Consider the following 23,810-nt stretch of genomic DNA (forward strand, 5'->3'; position numbering starts at 1 on the left):
CACAAAACAAGAATTAAAAAATATATACTACCTTTAACAGTTGGACAACGAGGCTCGGGTCTATTTGGATCCCGGGTATAAATATTGTTATTCGACTATCTAGTTTCTGATTATTAATTTAAATTTTCACATGCTTCATTATTGCCTACAGAGAAACTAAACTGTTTTAAAAATATAAATAAAATTATAAAAAATCTCATGGATATTTGTGATGAGTTATATTCCTGCCGTCGTTCGAGTGTTAATAATCAAACAATAAATTAAAAACAGTGTAACAGAATTTTTGGATTCTTCCAAAGTCCTCATTGTTTTGTATTTCACTCACCAAATTTTTCCATAAATGCATAAAATCCGCAATTTATAAATATTTGTGTAATAAATAAGCAACTACTACATTTATTAAATCATCTACGATTTCTTTATGATTATTCACTCCTCTTAATACTTGAATCTCTTTGCAATTGGAAAAACGTATTATAATGATACCTTATCATTCGTAAATAAATATTATTTTTGGTTCTCTTAAATTAATTTCAGAAAATTCGCATCAAAGAATTTATGCACTTTCTTCATTGTTATCATTCGTAAATAAATATTACTTTTGGTTCTCTTAAATCAATTTCAGAAAATTCGCATGAAAGAATTTGCGCGCTTTCTTCATTATCTCTTTGATAGTTTCAAAGTAAAATAAAACCGTATTGTGTTTTATCTGATATTTTATTATTTCCTTTTAATTTCGTTAACAATTATTAGCGAACAGTAGTTTGTAATTGTTATTTTTGTAAGCATTGCGTCAACCTTGTCAACAATCGATTTAAAGTTCATTAAAATGTTTCTTTGTACTGTAATCTTATTATTATTTTATCGTTCACTTACGAATTGTTTAAACCGAAATGTAAAGTGTTTGATTTCTTTTTCTTTTTCTGAATGAATATATTCGTTTTATTCAGAATACGGTTCGAAAACCGTTTAGTTTTCAACGTTAGTATGGCACACAGTGCTTTGTGCATACGCAACATCTATGTTCTAAAAGTGTCCTGCACACAGCAGTAATGCATTTGTTTCTTTACACACGGTGAAGGCATTCGGATAGAAATATCAATGCTGCAGCTGCACATCCATGGAATTTTATATGAAGCGTACTGCCGCGCCGGTTTTATTGACGTGTAAAACGTAACGCGAAATGCCCCGCTGTGCCGTTTCGTAGGATATCACATTTCATCATGTGTAACAAAAACATATTTGTAGATCCAAGAAACTTATTCGTTTATGACGATTGCGAAACGTTCTCAATATCATATTAAAAAATATATAGAAGTGGAATAACAGCATATAAAAGAAATACAAGTAATCATAGAAATTAATAAAAACCAATAGTATTTCTACTTTATTTTTATAAAGAAGGAGAGCTTTTAGTTGACAAAGGCAATTTTTCCGTAATTTTGATTTTTATAGAGTGACGTATGAAAATAAGAATTGACATGAAGATCTACAGCCTGATAGTGAATATTAAAGAAATTTTATATCTGCTTTAAAATTGCAGAAACTAATATTTATTTGTTCTAAATGTGTCAAGAATGTTACACTGTAAGTTGATTTATTTTCATTTGAAATAACTTTTTCCTTCGCGAGAATGCAATCCGCGGCTTTGTTTACAAGTTATTAACACGTTCCGTGCCACGTGTACCATCGATGGTACACGCTTGCATGTTTACTTAGTGAACTGAACAAATTGTTTACAAGAAATTTAGAACCGAAGAATCAATTTCCACCACAAGAATGGGCGTTGATAAGTTTTTGTTACGTTGTTATGTGTACGAGAATTAATAATTGCACGTAATACATCAAGTTTTAGTAAAATATCAAAGTGTGAAGATTCGAGTAAAAAAAGCTCGGCACGGAACGTGTTAATAAAAAACGGTGACTAATGAGAGACAAGATCAGCTGACACGAGGCGGCCAAGCCAACGGACAGCCGAAGCTCAGTTCCGCTCATTGGCTCGGCCGCCTTGTGCCAGCCGAGTTCGTCTTTCATTGGTCAGTGTTTTTCGTTAATAACTCGTAAACAAAGCCACGGATTGCATTTTCGCTAAGGAAAAAGTTACTTCAAATGACTCACCCGTTTCCATGTGTTAATATAATTATGGGACATCCTATATAGTACCAAACTTCACCCTCTACGGTAATTCCACTTTATTCGCGCTCAGATTGCGCCCAAAAAAATGGGCAATTTGGGAAGAAGAGACACAATTATTCGAGCCTTGCATCTCGTTTTTATAGTTGTTGACAATCGGTCAACCGATCGGTTGATAAATACGGTCTCGTGATAAAAACGAGATGCAAGGCTCGAATAATCGTATCTTCTCTTCCCAAATTGTCCATTTTTGTGCGCAAATGAATTTCACATGAATTTTGTCTTGTGTTTTTAAGAACTAAATATATCGAGAATAAAGATAATTGCTGCTGGTTAATAAATTAAATACATCGAAATACGGAGGATAATTGTATTTCCGGGTAGACACTAAAATAGTTACGAATATTGCATATTCCTTGCATATCCAAGTGTACATTATTGATCTGCATATATTCGAATCATCATTCTGATGACACTACGTATACATGCGAAACAGAGATGTATGGAGGAATAGAAGCAAATAAGGCACAATAGAGCCAATAAAGCGATCGCAGAATCGTGTACCCTGCTCTGTATCATCGAGTGCACAGTCCTAAGCAGCGCAGCTATTGGGCGGAAATATTGCTTATAGTAGAGAACTCGATATGCAGTACGCAGCATCATATCGACATGACCCCGATATTAACTTTTTGTGACCGACTATTGTACAGGATGGAACATCTATCGAAACGTAATACTTAAGGCTGCTTAATGGGGTTTGGAGATTCTACATGATCGTTCCATTTTGAATCGTGGCACATTGCCAAGGTGCTCTGATAGTTGGTGGTCAGTAGAATGCACATTTTATACATTTATGACAAAAATGAGTAGGAAATACAGTGACACTTATTAATATTCGGATATTTTTTAGAACAAAATAATTTTTTTCAAATTGAACGAAATGAATTGGATTTTGTTTAGATGATAGAAGGACTAGTCTCCTAAACTAGCTTCCTTTCTATAAAAGTTATTTTGTTTTAAAAGGTGTTCGAATATTAATGAATGTCATTGTATACGTATGAAGGTGTTTCCTTAACTTTTGCCCACATTTTTTCGTGCACTTCTATTGATCTGGCAAAAAAATGTTTCGAACAAATGTTTATCAGTTCTCTGTTTGTTATACGAAAAAACGTTTAATTTAAAAAAATTGTTACTTTTTCAATAAAAAATCCGGGTCAATTTAATTTGTTTAAATAGCATTGCCCATTTTCTACTTCACATTAATGTACAGTAGCCCACAAAAGTGTTTGTACACTTTCTAAAACGTAAGAACTTTTTTAAAATTCAACTAAATGACTTGAATTTTTTAGATGATAGAGAGGCCGGTCTATTAGACAATGACTGAAATTCCTTTTTTAAATTTTACTATTGCTTGGGATGACAGAAAAAAGATAAGAAATTCTCATTTCTTAACTTTTTTATCTGATTCTATAACAAAAATTTTTAAAATGCCTTTCGTATATCTCTGTAACTTATATGCGTGCTGAAATTTTGATCGAAATCGGTTAACCCAGAGTCGTGCTACGACGTTGAAAGATTTTAAAAACTGCAAATTTCTTCCAGTTTTTGGTTAAAATCGTGATAAAACTGTGATTTTTATCTTTAATTTGTTATAACTCATAACAACGTCAACTGATTTCGATAAAATTTTCAGAGTACATATAAGTTACCGAGATCTATGAGAAGGATATTATAGGCATTATAGGCATAGATAAAAAATGTTAAAAAACAAAAGTTTTTATTTTTTTTGTCATTCCAAGTAATAGTAAAATTTAAGAAAAGCATTTTGGTCATCGTCTAGTAGACTAGTCCCACTATTATCTAAAATAAATTCAAGTCACTTAGTCCAGTTTTAAAAGAGTTATTGCGTTTTAAAAGATGCACGAACACTTTTGTGGGTCACTGTAGCTCGTGTCAAGACGAATTCATTGACGTGCTATGGCATGACCTTTGGGTAATTTCAGTTCAATCAGCACTATAATAATTTCACCAGTCTCTATACATTGTGTCAATCTCTTGTCCACATTGCGTTCGCAGTTACAGTACCGTTATCTTTATAATTATTTTTTCGACAGTAATAACTTCTTCGAAAAAAGAAAAAATCTATATTAATTGTATGCTTACATTTACCTGAATGCTTAAATATAGACGACGAGAAAACTGTGCGAAATTGTTTCATTATAAACTTGGTTTAAATGTAAATTAATGGTGGATGAATGAAAAGGCATGGGTGAAGAAGTTAGTTGAATATGGATTCTTGACTTGATATTACTTTGTTTGTATTTAGTTCGTTCATTAGATACTTACTGTTAGAAGAGAAGGTGTTATTTAGTTTCATCTTTCATAAATCGAACAACAGCAGAGTGTTATTTCGATTTAAAACAAGGAAGTAACATTTATATTTAACAATTTATTATAAGAAATCTCAATCACGGACTAGTCAAGATAAAGCAAATTAACAAACACATTACATGAAGTGCTGTAAATGGTTAGAAAATAAACTTGTCAACGAGAATAGGTAGAGTAAAGGGGCTCTTCAACATTACTTGCTTTGATTGCTAGCACATGTCTTTGACACTAGTGTACTAGTGCGTCTGTACTTTCTCGATTGTATCAGCAACAAATGATTTCGCCCACGAGTGGAGAGCGAAACAGCTTCACTTAATCGACACTATACGGTGGACATCGTGTACGCTGGGTTTACAGTTTACATACGCCGTGGACATCCTCCACGTTTTGGTCACAGAGAGCAATAATAGTTCGTTATTGTAATTTCGAGGGGTGAAACCACGTATGAAGTGTTTAGCCACTTAGACTCTACATCTAGTGGGAAAAGTGAGAGTGAATCAACGAACAATAGCGTGACGAGTCGGATTGAGCAACCAAAGAGATGCTAATTTCTTATGACAAATACAAATTTGAATCTCTTGAAATTTGATACTGTTATAATAAGCCCATTTCATTCGTTAACAGTGTCCAACAAATTCTGTCTTTGTTTTGTATTTCGAAAATCGGTAGACGATTCGGATCATCCTCAGTTCTTTGATAAATGTCAAATTTTTAAACGATGCTGCAGAATTTACAGAATACAACTACATATTTTTTATGTTATTGTAAACATGTAAATATATTTAAACAATGTTTAGAGAGAGCGACGTAAGCAACAGAACGTTTCTTTTATATATATATATATATATATATAAAATATATATATTAAAATATATAAAATATATTATATATATATAATATATATATATAATATATATAAATATATATATATATATAATGCAGCAATTTTATCGTTAAACTCTCTTAAAACCTTATTTAAACTGGTTGAAATGTTTGTAAAGTTACAACAAATATACCATTGTAATTGGAAGAGTCTGCTGAAACGTTTTGCGTGAAGATTATTTGTACAACCTCTATGATTACGATAGACAAAATTCTTAAAGATGTTCCTCGGAAACTGACGGTGATGGAGAAGAAATCATTTTTATATTAACAATGTTGGTATCACAAATATAATTATCAACAAAAACGTACTATCGAAGAATCTGGAACGGGTCATTTTGTTCGATACGGTTGCTTTTGCAGTAGTACATACTTCCTTCCGCAAGAAATCCTTCTTCCTTAGGAATTATTTATCTAAATGGAATCTCTAAACCCATCTGCTGGACGTACCTGTTGTCTTCATACACAATTTAGCGGCAACAGAGATTCCCATACAAGCACAGTTTCGCAAGTGACCACCAGAATAGATATTCAAACAGGCTGATCGTTGGTACTAATCCATGCATCGCGAGTGTCCAGAGAACTGTAATAGTAGCTTCATAATAACCGGAATAAGCAACAATTATAACAACAATAAACTTTGTTAAAATTTGACTTTATTCGCAAGATACACTGACGGTACAAATGTAATTCTTAGAGATCAGTAGTGGAACATCAACATTTATTCGTTTACTTTTACTATCTCTGATGAAAAGGTATTTGATCAAACATATTAGGCTGTCATTGTAGTAGGTGGATTGCGGATTGTATGCATTTACGACAAAAACGAGTAGATGAAACTATTAGAACAATTCAATAATTTAATTATATTATTTATATCTCACATATATATAATTAAATACTTATTACTAGACTGCGGATCATTATAAAAAATAAAAATTATGCAATTCTTGTTTCTAGTGAGCCATACATATATATTTTAATGTTGTATAATGATCCACAGTCTAGTAATTCATATATTCATATATACAGGATTGACCACAGAACGTGATCAGTTTAATTTTATAAATCTTTTTAGCTAAAATAACATGGTTTAAGGAGAGCTTTAAGATAATTATAAAAATTTTTCGTCAATCCATCTTTTTCCAGAGTTCTCGAGGTCATCTTCAGTTTTTCATAGGTTAACCTACAATTTTTGTGTACACACCTTTTAAAAGATGCTGATACGAATTCGGCATAACATACAGTTTTTTCCGAATCTAAAAAGAAAATTTTAGGTTTATTTTTAACTTGTTCTTACGATTCGTGAAAGTTTCTTGGAAGAAAATACTGTCGAACACTTTTAAAAATATTTAACCTCGCCCGTTTTGTACAATTTTACATTAGGAATCATTTATGTTATTTCACCACGATGTAAGAAATACTTAATATAAAGCTAAAAATATTCACTACGGTTATTTCAGTGCTTTCAAAGTTAAATTCGATAAGAAAGGTAAAAAAACCGGTATGAATACGTAGAAAGTAATTCAACTGGATACTTTAGAAATAGAACAATGGAAGAATATACGTGAACGTTCTAACAATATTATTATTAAATGCAACGTAGACTATTTTCGTAATTAATATTAGCTTGAGAAATTGATTTACTACGATGCATTACGAAGACACAAGATCATTGCGTGGGACCTAATAAAATAATGATAAGAGTAAAAAGAATATAACCATCCGATGAACACGTTAAAAGTTTCTTTTCTTAGCTCTTGTCGCTCTTCCGTGAGATGCCTGCGAGGTTCACTCATTGTATGGAAGTTTGCACACTCTCAGTACGTGATGTTGCTATAAGACTGTGAAACGAACCACGAAAATAGCATCCCCGCCAAAGGATCCTTTTATGTTGCAGAAGAAGCTGGTGCGTCAGTAGTGATGTAAAATTTGCTGGGAGATATGTCACTGTGCTCTGAAGCTTCTAAAATGAACTTTGAAGTAAATTTTCCTGTGAAAGAAATAAACCGCGGAAAATAACAACAATTTCTAATTTAGACACTCTAATGATTATTACGCTTTAATAAAGATACTGTAGTATAGATCAATTTGTGAAAAATTAAATTGTTCCTTAATTTATGTATAAAACTTGTCTTTGTATTGATGATGGTTGCGTCTTCAAGTCTAGTAGCCTAAAGTAAATCCCATGGCATTTTTTTGAAATCAATTACAGAATCATCTGCATAAAAATTTATAATGCTAGGAAAAGGTATTTATGGACATCATTGAAATAAAATTAATAAAACAACGATTTAAACAAATGATAAACATTATTTCGAAGGAAATCGTTGTATTTTGACGAGCAAACGTTTTCGTAAAATATTATCTGATAATTCTGTTCGGTTTAGTAAAGCAAATCAGACGATAATACAACTCTTTATAACAAATTCTTGGCGACTGTGCTAAATAATGGTTTATTTTAGAAAGGATGTCATCTACCATGACTAGACCAAGGATCTTTATGCGAAATACAAATATTTTAAAATAATTATACAAAATAGAATTTAAATAAAAATATATTTCTTCCTATAATAATTTTAATAAATTGCAAATAATGTAACAATTATATCCAAATTCTTCTGATCCCTTCACTGTTCCATGTATATTTCATTCACATATTTTTACTATAAGTGCATAAAATCCGCAGTCCAGTTATGACATAAACTACCTCTGTGTATTAAATAACGACTATACATTCATGACGAAAATTGTGGTTTCGTATATACGATCGTGTATCTTCTTTTTTATTATTACAGAAAATGAAAGTAAGCTACACGATGCAACAAAACTAGATTGCGGATTTTTATGCAGAATAAAAATTTTCTGCGTCAATTGCAAAAAATAGAAATAAACTAAAAAGTTCATTCCTTTTTTAATAATCTAATTACATTGAAAATAACACAATGAATTTTAAAAATTTTTTCAACCTTTCCACTATTTTAAATTCAAACTTTTCATTTTTGCCATAAATGCATAAAATCCGCAGTCTAAACATAACATATTATTTGATTAGTTAAATTCCAATTCGACAATTACATTCACAAATTGGTGAACTGTCGATGTTAGACATATACATACACACCTATAAGTTGGGTTAACACTTTTAATTTATTCAATGTTGTACTAAAATGTTAACACCAATTTTGATCACACGATTTATTTACTTATGGTACATGTAAATTTATAAAATGCAGGTAAACAGACATATTGAAAATATTGAATTGTATTATTATTCGACATTCAACAAAACGACTCATGAAAGTGAGAATATGCATAAAGATCCGCAGTCTATTTATATAATCCGCAGTAGTTATTTAACATTATAACGAAATACAATATGAAAGATAATATAGTTACAGAAACGAATATCATGCAATGCCTTATAATTGTAAATAACGACTTGCATAAAATTAATTCATTTTTCTTTGTATGAAATACAAAGTCGTTGTTGTTACATATAAGTGTACTGAATCTTCGTACAATATCAAAATTGTTTAAATTGATTCTAAGAAACAGTTAGATGAAAATGCCTTTCTTTTTTTATTAATTACAACAAGTTGGAAATAATGTAACAATATCCTTTAATTTTTCTGATGACTTTAGAATTTTATATTTGACCTGTTCATTTCTGTCATAAATGCATTAAACCCACAGACTACGTTTGCCTATGTTTTTAGCATTGGTTTGATACTGTTAATGAATATTCAAATTCAACGTCTGCACTTCCATTACTGTTCACAACACAGACATTTGATCGCTATACAGAATATAGCATTAACGATGTAGCTATAGCATGTTAACAGACAAGCGATGAAGCCCCATGACAAAGAGACCACATGTAATGTCACGCTGCATGTCCGTGTAAGCGCTCAAGCTTATGTTGAATAATACTGGGTTAAGTGCTTGACGGCTTAAGCGTACAGTAATATGCATAATGCGAACAGTACTTAGTTTCCTGTGTAGAGATTGTGATAAAATAAAAATTTCCATCGATGTCGCACAAATATCCACGATTATAAATTATTGCCAATTCGTAAATGACATTTAAAAAGTTAACTCTCGTCTTCTATTAATTTTTAATCTAGATTATAATAAAAATAGAACATTTTTGGTCCACATAATTTTTATGGTCGTCTGAAGGAGGCAAGCGTGTACATTCTCGGAAACAAAGTCAGTGAAACAACAGGAAATTATCAATTTCAAAATAATCGATTCGGTCTATGACTTTGTATTTTTCCATTTGAAAAACGAAAGACGACTTTCAAGTGACCTTGATAATTTTAATGAGAAATTTGTTACATTATCATGATCTACATAAAGAACAGTATTAAAATGTCTTTCGGTATTAAAAGTATTTAAAGTAAACAGTATTAAAAGCTTTTTATATCACTTACAGTTTCGCAGTCATTTATTATATGTAATTAACGTCACATGTTTATATTTAAAGACATTATGAGGATATAATACAACTGTATGAAAAATATAATGTACCGCACATAATTTACTGAAACAGTATTTAAAAAGTCAGTATAGATGACAGTTTACAAATGTATTACTTACATTTTGAAAATTAAATTTCGGCAGTATTGGACTATGTTTAATTATTTACTAATTCTATTCGTACTTATTTACATTATTTATTATAATCAATATCAACAAATTTACTACAGTCAGGCCATATTGTACGTAACCGTAATGTCCTTTATTGTTTAGGTATTGTATAAAACAATAAATATTGCATGTAGAATATTCGTTATAAACACAAGCTTTCATTATTTAATTACATTTAATTAATGTATTAGTATATATATTTGCTATACATAATAAATATATTTACCATATATTTAATATAAAATTGTATCTGTTCGTAACAGGCTAGAAACTATTGTGGAATGGAAGCCTAGAGATTTTTGATAATGTGTAGTTAAACAATCAGCTAACAAATCTCGTTTGCAATACAAAGTACGTTTGCAATACAATTGGGGGGGGGGCATACAGCATATAACATTTGCAAACTTTTAAGTGCACGTCAGATAATGTTACGATGTATACTTGTTTGCTTTCCAATCTGTAACGATTTCAACGCTGAGTAATTGCATTTCTAATTGTTTAGCCTCCTTTCAATCCGTCACGTTCGTATTGTATGTTTATAAAATTCATTATCTTGCTTGTAATATAATCGTAAAGAAACGCAATGTTAATTACTTTTTAATGATCATACTGTTACGCACACCTTAAACTTAGCTTTAAAATAAGACGATGCCAAAAAGCTTCATAAATCGAAAATTACGATAAGAAAAACTATAATGATCTCCAAAATCTTTTACGCAAAGTCAAAAGTATGTTCAAATATTGCTATATTAACTTTGGTGAATTAATCTTATAAATCACCTGTATAATATAAACATGATGAAGTGTGCGATGAAAGCGAAGAATAGCACTTTGTGAATGTTTCATAGAAAAGGTTTCGTTACGATGCTTAAATTCCTAGAATAGATATTAAAAGAATTTTTCAAATGTATTTAATATATTTTCACGAATTTTTAAATATTTTGATGCATTTTTCTGGCTTGTCTTATTTGCAGATGAGGAATATCTAATAACATAACGTTAGAAAATAAGTATAAAAATTGTTGACGTTATCGTGTACAAGTTGTCACGAATCGATCTTCAACAAAATGTTCCTCCAATTCGTGAAAATTGTTTACAATTACATGTACGATTATTTATCTACAAATGATTAAATGACAAGGTGTAAGAAATTAATCTAGTGTAAGTAAAAAATTAATAATCCATTTTATTAGGGAAGCCGTTATTCTAGATAGTCGCTTAAAATCGTCGTGGCGCTGAAATTATTATATTATTTGTTCTAGCGTTGATATATTTATTCGACTCCAATCTCATCCACAAAATTTGAACGGCTCATTATACATCGATGAAGCGATTCTATTTGACGCCGTTCAGTGCGAACTGCAAACTATAACAAATAAATGTTTTCTACTCCAGTATACATTCTATACCAGTATTCTCTTGAAATGCTGGCATATATCTTTTACGAGCTATAAATGTTAATTCCTATTTAGTATAGGGGAAACCGGGACTAGAAGATCCAATTTTGAGAAAACATAAAAATTGACTAAGAAATAATACAATTACGTTTTTTGTTTCTGACTAATTTATTGTTGAATTTATTCTATTTTAAGATTGTCAACTCAAATTTAATATATTGCAGTAAGTTTTTCATAGAAACTCGTTTTTTGTGGTCAACTCGGGCGGAACTTTTTACTCCGATGTGTGACAAGTTGTTAACGCTCTGAGATAAGTTGTTTCTAAAAAATAAATGTTACTTTTTCTAATGAGATATATTTCATTCTCTGATGAAATAAAACACAATTTTATTAATAAAGTTTGTTCATTAATTTCGGATGAACAGAAATACATATGTATTTTTTAAAGAAATAATATATTACCTTTGGCACAAACATTAATGAAGGAAAATGGAACTAATAATCCAATTTTATGATAATTTATAGGACAAACTTTACATAAACCTAATAGAAATAATCTTTTAAACGAAAAAAATTAGATATTGTCAAACGACTCGTCAGAATCACAGGACAAATATATGACACAGCTTTTACTTTCTTATACATTTGGTATGAGCCTAGTTCTTGCGTAGCACATACTAAATCCATTCTTCCCTGGGCTGTGATTTAGAATATGCATCGCAATACAACAAGAACTACTTGAGTTGGGGTAAGTTGTTACGGTAACAATATGCCCTGAGTCATGAGAACAACTATCCCTAATTGCAATTATGTATTCAAATATTTTAATAAATGCTATTACAACATGTTCTTAAATATTGATTGATTTATAAGAATAGAACAATATCAGAACAGAAAAAAATTAGAACAGAACGATATTGACATTAAATAACTGAATTAGACAAAAAAAAATAGTGACTGCAAAATATTTACTTATCTAGTATGTGACTACTATCTCGTCTAATACTACACAATTCACTGTCGTGGACACTATTAAAATGGTTGACAGCGTGGCGTGATCGATCCACGTTTTCAAAACAATTGAAAGCATAACACTATTCTTTTTTATTTGAAATACATTACCATCGGAACAACTTATCCCCGGGACTTCTAGTCCCGCTCTCCTCTGCTCCCTCTATCATGAATATTATACAAAGTGTCCCAAAAATGTCTCGTAATCCGGAAATGGGGAGTTCCTGAGGTCATTTGAAGTAACTTTTTCCTTAGTGAAAATGTAATCTACGGCATTGTTTACGAGTTATTAATGAAAAACACTGACCAATAAGAGGCGGGCTCTGCTAACGCGAGACGGTCAGCCAACGAGCGCGCAAATCCCTGTTCTGTTCATTAGCTCAGCCGCCTCGCTCCAGTTGATCTCGCCTCTTATTGGTCAAAGTTTTTCGTTTATAACTTGCAAACAAAGCCGTGGATTGCATTTTCGCTAAGGAAAAAGTTACTTAAAATGACCTCAGGAAACCCCCATTTCCGGATTATGAGACATTTTTGAAAAACCCTCTATTTTGTTTGTTATATCAAGAAGTTGATAACTGAATGATACACACAATATGTATAACATAATTATTTTTTAGAATAGTTTGTGTAATATTAAATACATTTTTATGTACTTCATATGGTAAACAATATTAAGTACATTAATTAAACGTAATTTTATGATTTTTTTCAGTATCTACGCAGGTGCATATTTACCAAATCTGTGGTGCATATACAGTGACTCGCATTAATATTCGGACACGATATTATTACAAGAATTATTGCTCCTTTGTATATACCATGCATACAGTTTGCATATCCTTGCGTAGAGTTGACATATTTAATTCACATCGTAACTGTATAATCATGATGTATTTTATTTTTCGCACTATATTGCTAAGCAAGAGTTGATATTAAAGAAATTTTATTTATCTCTGACATACCATGAAGTTTTGTCTGTTTGGTATTCGAAAAATCATACATAACGCTTTACAATGCATGATTATACTGGTTATTGTTTTTTGCTTCACGATTTTTTTTATATTAGTTATACTATAAAATAAATATTTACCAATATTATTGATCATATTATAAAAGAAATATTGACCTACATTATTTATCATGCTATAAAGAAAATATTTTCCAATATTATTTATCGTACTGCAAAATAAATATTTAGAAATATTTTCTATTTTGTCGAGTCTATTGAAATTGTTTTCATGATTTTTTTCTGATGATTACGTGAATTTTATATTTTACATGCCAATTAATATATAAACTTAAAGTTTTTGAAATTACAATATGCGATGTCTTACCTTACAGCCTTACAGCCCCAGATATTTCTATAACAGTTTCAGTTCTAACATATACGTTCACATATAAAGCTATACAACATATTTAAATTGCATCAAAATCGGAATAAAGAACCCTTGTGTAAATAATAAAAAATGTTATCTTGTCTTAAAAGGTACACGTGCATCTTTTGAAGTCACTGTAAATTCATATGGTTTCATACGAATTATCGCTTTAACAAGCGATTAAAGTTTCGGACTTCCAACTTATTAAACAGTTAATTATAATCGCAATTATATTGTATTTGGTGTTATTTTAATCTGCACAATGAGGCAAATACAATGGTAAAAATTTCATTGATGAAAAACCAATAATAAGAAATATTGACTTTTAAATTTAAAAGTCTGAGCTCGTGCGAGTCCCTTAAGGGTGGAGACTCATGTGAAGCGTTCAAAACGGTGGTGATATTTGGCAATATTGTATAACATAAAACCTTGATGTGAAATTTATCGCCACTTCGCACATATATTCTTTAACATATCAAGATACGAAATGTTTTCTTTTTCGTTACATTTTATCGACTTTTAATGAACTAGTACATCAATCTAACATTTTTTTCCTTTAATTTAGAACGCAAAATCGAACGACAATTTCTTCGCAATAGTATTATGCGTCGTATAAACTAATATTCTTCATAATTATTTAAACTATTATTTAAACTATATTTATTGCATAATTAAGTTTGACATTCATGGTAAATATTATCTTTTTGTGTTCAAAACCGCGTTTAAATCAAAGAAAGAAAATGTTAGAAGGCACACCGTCCATAAGAAATAACATGTACTATTTCATTAAAAATAGATAAATTATAACGAGAGAAAAACATTGTGTATCTTGAAATGTTAAAGAATATATGTGCCAAGTGGCGATAAATTTCATCAAGGCCTTATGTTATCAAAAAAAATTGCCAAATATCATCCCCCGTTTGAACGCTTCACATGAGTCTTACAGCTTAATGTCTGCGGAGCATCTTGACCCTTGGTTCCTCTTTCTTTTTTAAATCGCTATCTTTCTCTACATTCGAGACACCAAAAAACTGTGATACCTCTAGGATAACTGTCAGTCGGCAGACCCAAAGTAGGGACAGTTATCGAGAGAATACTGTAATGATATAATATTGTTGTTTTTGCGAGAACCGAACGAACGATACTGTGCCAGTAGTAAACATTACGTGTGACTGCGTGAATTGCAGGTCCGTGGCGTAGAAGTGGGTATAGTGGTGTTGATGTTGATCTTTTGGGGAGGCGCGATAGCGCTCTTCTTCAATCGTTGGGGCAAGATTCGCATGTTGCTGCCATATCAACCCGACTACAAGGAACAGTTAAAGGTTCCTGGGACTGGGGTATGCGCAGCGTCGAACTCCGCATACACGCAACACCCGACTCAACACACCTGCTCTCAGGTAATGCATACTTACACTGCACTCCTCGCAACATTGACCTCTCACATGCAAATCTATACAAATTTGATCGGTATGGATCTAAATTGACGTTTATTGCAGTGCAATTCACTTCAACCAATCTTCGATGGTTTTCTCGTGTTTTTTTTTTAAATTTACTCGAAACAGCGCGGCATTTATTTGCGCACGTTAACATTTACAAAATATACAAAGTGCCTCAAATATGTTCGAATCAAATGAGGACATCTCTCCGAGGACATTCGAGGATACCATTTTTTAATCCAAGATGTCATCTGCGGCTTTGTTAACGAGTTATTAACGAAAAACTGATCAATTAGTGAACGAGCACGGCTAACGCGTTCTGGAATACTTGAAATGGTATTGGCCGCGACAACGAGGCGCCAGCCGTATTCGTTCTGATTGGTCCGTGTTTATCGTTAATAACTTATTGGCAAAGACACGGAGGACATTTTCGTTAAGGAAGAAGTGTCATTACATGATCTAAGGAATTAGCAATTTCATTTGATTCGAATATTTTTGGGACAACATGTATATATATTTTCAAATAAATATATATCTGTCCGAAATTGTAGCGAGTGCAGGGTTTGAATTAATACTTTACTTATACTCTACAATTCATTTTTCCTTAAAATTTATTAATAAAGTACTTGATATTTTTCTTAATGCAAAGCCTTGTAAAAATTCGAACTATCATATAAAATTATGTGAAATTATATTGTTTCATTCTGATAATACGAAGTGAACATTACAAATGTATAATTTCGCATATTTTATATAAAACTATCATATAAAAATATGTGATATTATATTGTTTCATTCTAATAATACGAAGTGAACATTGTAAATGTATAATTTCGCTTATTTTATATAAATTCGAATTTTCCTTTATTAATAATTCACAGTTCAAATACATATTAAGGATATAATGAACTGTATTACAGTGTTTATTTAATGTAAACTAATCTGTGATGACTTTTCCATAGGATATTCAACATGTAATGAAGTAAACTGATATTTAAGACTGATGCAGAATTTGCATAACAATTCTCTTTTATTACATCAGGTTTATAGGTGGACAACTTTGAACTAACACACTTGTCACGGGAATGGTTTTCATTGCATCAAGGCTTCCACGGCTAACGCTAATATTTTGTGGTGGCAGTGATTAGTTTAATATTCTTACCAATGTAACGCAGGACATAATATATTGGTAGAAATTGTTCACATTGATGTTAAGATACATGTCAAACATAATTTCGCTGCCATCGTGAAATATTCGCATTGTCCTTCATTCGAATATATTCAAACTGAGACGATACTGCACATATAAAAAGAAATTCTTACACTTACATTGATATTTATAACAAAATCACTCTTTTCAGTACTACAAAGGTATACATAAATAATCTTTCGTAAAACCAATTCCATACAGCGAAGTTGGACAAAAAGTTGTCATAACAAATTTGTAATAATTGGTCAAACAGCATTCGACTAATGATTAACTCGATTACAACTTGTTATTTATTGTAGATTATTATAGAATAGTTATAATAACTAACGAGTTATACTCGTTAATCGTTAATCAGATTACTTTTTGCCTTACTCTGCCATACAGTAATCTCTACGAACATGATTCGTACATAGTTCGGAAACAACACGACAACACAACTAATGATATTAGTGTTGGAACATGTATTATCAATAACTCACAGTTTAATTTTTAATCGTACCAACTGGACATGAAATTTGGAAAATATAACCTAAACAACTGTGTAAAGACTAATCAGTGTAAAGATTGATTATTTTAACACTTTATCTAGCAGAACCAACGAGGAGTATATTGAAATAGATCTTCATCCTTTTAATAATAATTTAATAATGATCGCAAAAAAAATAAATCATCTCATTTTAAATAACTTGTTGCTCTACGTTTATATTGCTATTATGACCGAAAAATTTTATTAACTGATTCTTAACGCCTAATTATTAATTTCAGAAAACCATTAATTAATCTGTTAGTAAAGTGTTAATAAAACGAACAAATATAATAAAATGAATTTGGTGGAAATTCCAGTGTTACATAAATCACTTAAGGAATGTTTAAAAAGGAACATAATATTTGAAGTTCCTTTTCGAACATTACCCAAGAAACAAATTAAACTCTGTAATTTGAATCTAATGCGTTTTTGTTCGATAATGGTGGAAACAAATCTACAGGCCTTCTCAAGTTAGAGCAGAGCTGTTCAACAGACCTCACGGAGGGCTAGTGGGGACATGAGAAAAGAAAAAGAGAAGTAGTTTACGTTTTCATGCCATCTTTCCTCTCTCACACGCAAGCATTGTCATTATATGCCGATCGTCCGATACTCATTCTATTTCACTCTATCTCGACGTAACCTATATCTCTGTCATCGTCTTCAGCCAAATAACGCATCGTTGCTGGTGGGAAATCCCACTAGGAGCTTAGGAAGAGGTACCGTTGCCTTCGGGAATGGGGCCTAGAGCCCGCCAATCGGTATTTCCCCTGGGCTTGCCCGTACGGTCAAGCTGTTGAACAGTTCTGGCTTAGAGGTATCTTAACACATCTTAAGCCGGTGTTTTCTCGCCAAATTCTCACCATATAGCGGTAGTTAGGTATCTGGCAAGAAATATTCAATAATTTTTTAATCATAAAAAATTTATAAAAATAGCAATAGATGATGCGTAATAATTACTCCCCCTAATTCGTAGAAAATGAATCTTATCCGCTTCCACGCTTTGATAATAATAAGCATGAAACGCGTTTAGGCGTTTCCCGCTTGAAATGTATTAAATTAAGCCAATCGAGTCACGATCCTGATATCGTTTCATCCGTTATCTGTTACGAAATCATTATTTGCTGGATCTTCCGTGAATATTCGCATCGTAGAAAGTTCCTAAGTTATGTCACGTTATGCACATTCTTCAGCAATGTTTATATCTTTCATGTCTCTAACGAGTAACATAAACGTGACAATCTATCGTATATCGAATCGTCTTGAAATAAAATACACTTGTATCAGATGAAATCCTAGGATGCGTTTCATTCATTCGTTGTTCTCTAATCTAGTTAATATTATTTATATTTAATATCCAGCTAATATTACTTTGTATTGTTGAGTATAAAATTTCAATAGCAAGCTTCGATTATTTATCGTCGGTAAAAATGCACACTTATTATCATTAAAATGCACAATTCATCTATTTATTAAATAATTTATATTGCAGTACGCAATTTATAAATTTATGTACAATGTTCGTACGCATAGTGAAAATTTGGCGAACATTTAACGATTTTCGATTTTTCTTTATTTTCAGTTCAGTATTAATCGAGTAATTCTTTTTGCTGCCTCGATTATTTTTAATTTTAGGAAATCTTTTAAAAATATGAAATTATATATTTCCGATTGAACTTGTTCTTGTAATCGTTCAGTTTTACTGGCAGATGATCATATAACGTTTTAACGAGCTAATGGTTAAACATGTCGTTCAAGTAACTTACGACAGTTCCTTTAATATAAAATTTAATGGTTATAGATGAGACGTAATAAAGCAACTTATAAAATTTTTAAGTCATGCAATAAATCGTTTCGTGTATGTATGCGTGTGTGTTTCTATCAAAATGAAATTGTTGAGTTGTTATTGAACTTTTGCACATATATAAATAATAATTACTTTTATAGGTTTCGTAGAAATTTTAATCTTAATACTGAGATAACGACTCAAAATTTAATCTGAATACTGAGATGACGACGCTTAAGATTTAATCTTAATACTGAATTGAAGTAAAAATAATTATAAAGCTAAAATCCTTGCTGAGGTTACGCGATTTAATCAAAAATTTGTCATTAGAAGATAATTAAATTTTACAAGTCCGTCACATTTTTTAACATTTTACCAACCAGAAACCTGTTGAGAAAGCTTTCATCGTCGTTGTATGTTGCTTAATAACATTTCCTTAAATGATAATTAAAAAAAAAATCTTAATGCACTATTATATGTATACAGGGTGTCCTAAAATTATGATACTTCCGGGAAATAAAGGGTTCCTGAGATAATTTGAAGTAAATTTTTCCTTAGCGCAAATGCAATCCGCGGCTTCGTTTACGAGTTACTAACGAAAAACAGGGACCAATGAGAAGCGAGCTTGTCTGGCATAAAACGGCCTGACCAACGAATGGACGAAGCTCAGTTCCACTGATTGGCTCGGTCGCCTAGCGCTAGATGACCTCGACTCTCATTGGTCACTGTTTTTCGTTAATAACTCGTAAACAAAGCTGCGGATTGCATTTTCGCTAAAGAAATAGTTACTTCAAATGACGAACTATAATATTAACTAATGAAGTACTATAATATTGAGCACCTTGTATACTATTTTTTATCTTTTCTCAACTCCGTTTTCAATTACCACTTAGGCGAACCAATTGTACAAATTAGCGAGCATTAAACGTGGAGATACGATAGCAATTTTTACGATCCTGTTGTTAAAATTCGCTAACAAGATAGTAGTAAACATGTTGGCAGGTTTAATTGTTTTGCGATTCTAATTACCACTGTTAGTGGAAAACTCACCAAGAACGTAGTGGTAAAAGTTTTATTTATTTTAAGCGTTGTCGTTGATTTTTAGATTATTATTATTATTCAACTGAACATTACCTACCTCCTCTTACATTGATAAAAAAAATGCAATAGTATATCATAAATCAATAATAGAATATAAATTTTCTAGTATTGTCTCAGAATCACCACTCGAGTGGAAAGAGTTAATACAAAATGGGTCAAAAGGTTGTGATCCAAATTTTTTAATTTACGATTATTGAAATCATAGAAATACATTTGTGGGGAATTTATTTAATAAATTGGTTTCATTTAACACATATCATGATTAGACCGCGGATTCTTATACAAAGCAAAAATCTTCTGCATTAATTACAAGATACAGAAACTATATATACGTATTTTTTTTTGTTTCTTTAACATTTTTTTGAGTTAAAAATGATACAACTTGAAATTCTTTTAATGTTTTTACTGTTTCGCATTTGATGTACTCATTTTTGTTACAAATGCATAAAATCCACAGTTTAATCGTTAAATCTGAATAGATATATACTCATTATTTTTATAAAGGAATATAAAACAACTGCTATTAGTGCTTTGTATATCTAGGATCAACAACGCTAATTTACGTAAAGCGTAATTTTCCCCTGTCAGTTGACAACGCATTAACATTTACATTACAAATTATGAACACGCATTATCTGGGAAATGTCGAACGTTGTACTCCTTCCAATGGTAATCGTTGGAACGTAGCCATTACATTGGCGAAATGAGTTTTTCGAATTGGCTTCCGGGAATAGAAGTGGCTTGCGTCTTTTTTGATTGCTCGCGCCACGTAACTTTTGGTCACGTAGCCGGTCGAACATGTTCCCACCTAAACTTATTAATTGTTCGAGATTTCCTGGAGGAATTCCGGAAACCCCGTTGGCTGATTCGTGGAAAAAAGTTTGGTTGGAATCGATTCCGTTATTGGAAACCATTTGAAGTTTCTGTCTGACGATTATATCTCCCAATATTTATCATACCGTACGCAATGCTCGTTCTTCAATACTCGACGGGTTATTTATTCTTATTTATGAAATGATACTATTCTCGGATTTAGATGAGTTTTTATTGTGTTATCAAGATCATCGCTCTGAATAGTACTGTGAAATTTTTTAATTATTTTAATAATTTGTTTCTTCAAAACATTGAAAATCGAAGTGAAAATAATTTAATTGAATGTATATATAGAGAATTTATGTGATGTCTAATCGTGGATAGAGTTATTTTAACAGTCTAATGGATCACTTCCGTCGTAATCTATGTCAGAACGATTTTTTCCAAATTATTTGTATTTTTTAGCAATATTACACCACACGAAAATTTTTCTGTAATTCCTAAATAACTTCACCAGTAAATATATTTCATGATAGGATATACGACGAATAGAATCACAATAGAAAATAAAATTCTGAATTTCAAAATGTATTACGGCATAAAATGATATTTTATACGTTCACTCTCCTTCAAAAATATTAGAACACTCATAAAAAGTTAAATCAATTTCAGATACCTATAGAAAATTGTTATAATTTCTTCAACTTAGTTCAAAGATAATCGTATTAAATTGTAACAAGTACATATATTTATATATATATATAATAACGTATATATAATATAAATAAAATAATGTCAATTTTATAAAAGAAAGTGAAATTTTCTTTTCGACGTTATATCCTCCGCATTTTTTAATTACTGCTTAAACTAATTTCAGCATCCGTTTTATTAGTTTGTCTACTGTTTCTGATTCTACAATATCACGACATACACACACTTATCTCGATTATATAACGTACGAAATAAACTCAGCACACGTTTTCACTGAACAAAATGCAATAAATGTGTAAACTAATTGTAAACTAATATGTACTGTCGACAATACGATGCCATGGAACTTAATACTAAACGTAAAACATTACCTAAACTGAATGAGAAATTACAATTTATACTAATTTAGCAGGTGCCCTAATACTTTTGGAGGGGGTGTGAGTCTGTGCAACTCGCTTTTTGAGTTGCAGAAGCGACAAAAATAAAAGGTATAAGGACAGGTGCCAAAGTCACACATATTTTATGAACAAGCGAATGTGACAATTGAGCAAACATAACACACAAATATATTTTGGCAAATTTTGTACAACGTATATGTTGAAATATATTTAAATTTATATAGATATATTCAGAAAATGATATCAGATATTTCAGAAACTTCTGAAATTAATAGTTTACTTTCACTTTGTGATGAATTGTAATTATTCATTTCCGTACTAGCTCAGAGAGAGAATTACCCATTTTTATATCTCAATCGAATTCGCAAGAAGTGTAAAAAGAACGAGATATGATATTAAAAATTAATGTAGATGACAAAACAAGTCATTTTGGCCCCTTTGGTAAACTCAATGTCAATGCTTAACTGCTATTGTCAGTCTTCATAATTACAAGAAAGATTGTAAAAAAGGCACTTCATTATTAATGTGAACAGTAAGAGCAATAGATTTTTATCTTTTATTCAACATTTTCAATTTTAATAGGTGTAGTTATTAAGGATTAAAACTGTAGTACCTTATCCGAAATATGCAGTAATTTCTCCACTAAATCTTACAAGGTATCTATGATCCAAAATAACCGCTCTTGTTAGTCAAACGTCCAATTGGCCGGTTTTGCCGAAAACATTTTCACGGTACATTTTCAAGGTTCTCTTAAATAGTAACCCTACAAGGAGACAAAACAATTAGGTCGAAGGTTTTGTTTGAGAGCAGTAGAAAACCATTAATCAACGCAACTTGTCTTCCTGTGCAGATTACGTTCATATAATGGCTGTTAAACTGACGTGCTTCTTGTTTTGGAAAATTCATAGCTGCAAGAAGCATTATTCTCTTCGTACGTGCTAGTTGTAAGGAAACTTCATACAATAATGAAGTATTAAAGTTTGTGAAGTATTAAAAATTACATAGTATAAAAGATAGGAAAGTCCTTTTTTATTTAAATTTCTTTTTTGTAAAAGTATTTTTTTATATTTATTACACGGAACAAAAAGTATAGAGGTCCTTTTTCATTTAAATTACTTTTTTGTAAAAGTATCTTTTTAAATTCGAAGTCTTTTTTATATATACTCAAAAGATTTTGAGTAGAGCATTTCCCTCGAGAAAAGTATCACTGTCGTATTGAGTTTTCCAAGAATAGATGTGCATTGAGACAAGACTGAAATTAAACGAGATAAAATAACTTCGGATTGAAAGTTTAACGTCTGCAAAATCTTCCCATCGAGTATCTTGGGAAACAACGGGTGCATAGCAAGCACATTTTACGATCGCATGGGAAAACCTATGTCAAGTATTGCCGAAGTATGCTCAGCAGAAAATGTAATCGGGCGCGAAAATCTACTATCTGAACCGAAGTGGATTTAAACGATTTTGCTGCCAACAAAAACAATATTCATGTCGATTATAACTGCATCATAATTATAATTAACACTAATTTTAGGGGAAGAATTATTCCCGGATACTACATTTGAGAAAACTACCAATTTATTATTTAATTATTAAAACTGCTTCCAAACTCTAATTCATTTATACACGTCTTCTTAAATATTCAAACTCGTACGTTTGATCGTGTGACGTCAAAATTGTTTAACATACATTTTTATGATTGTGCAACACTCGATAATTATATTTTAGCCTTTAGGCATTGTATACTACTTTCGAAAATTAAAAATATTTGCAAACATTCTCGACAATGGAGCCACTCTTGAATTTGATAATTATGTAATGACTTGCATTTTCACTTTTAAAAAATCACACCTAACCTAGATTTATGTCTGATTAAATTGAAATTAAATTTTAATTATGTTCTATCGAGGTAGTGGAGGCGTAAATTTTTATGATGCACAAATGAATACGTCAAATATAAAATTGTAAGGTGATTAGAAGAATTTTAGGATA

The 23,810-nt window shown here is 31.1% G+C and overlaps 1 protein-coding gene across 18 annotated transcripts in view; it reads left to right on the forward strand.

The window, feature by feature from the left end:
- LOC117219502 (uncharacterized) overlaps positions 1-23,810 on the forward strand; it is a 326,730-nt gene that overhangs the window by 220,311 nt on the left and 82,609 nt on the right. For 17 of the 18 annotated variants that reach the window (XM_033469869.2, XM_033469142.2, XM_033469054.2 and 14 more), the window contains one exon: positions 15,028-15,237. The exons of the other annotated variant lie outside the window; for it this stretch is intronic. In XM_033469869.2, the coding sequence (XP_033325760.2) occupies positions 15,028-15,237 (210 nt within the window). The remainder of the gene's footprint in view (positions 1-15,027; positions 15,238-23,810) is intronic. 18 annotated transcript variants of the gene reach the window in all.

The sequence above is a fragment of the Megalopta genalis genome, chromosome 1 (genome assembly GCF_051020955.1).
Source record: "Megalopta genalis isolate 19385.01 chromosome 1, iyMegGena1_principal, whole genome shotgun sequence".
NCBI classification, from domain to species: domain Eukaryota; kingdom Metazoa; phylum Arthropoda; class Insecta; order Hymenoptera; family Halictidae; genus Megalopta; species Megalopta genalis.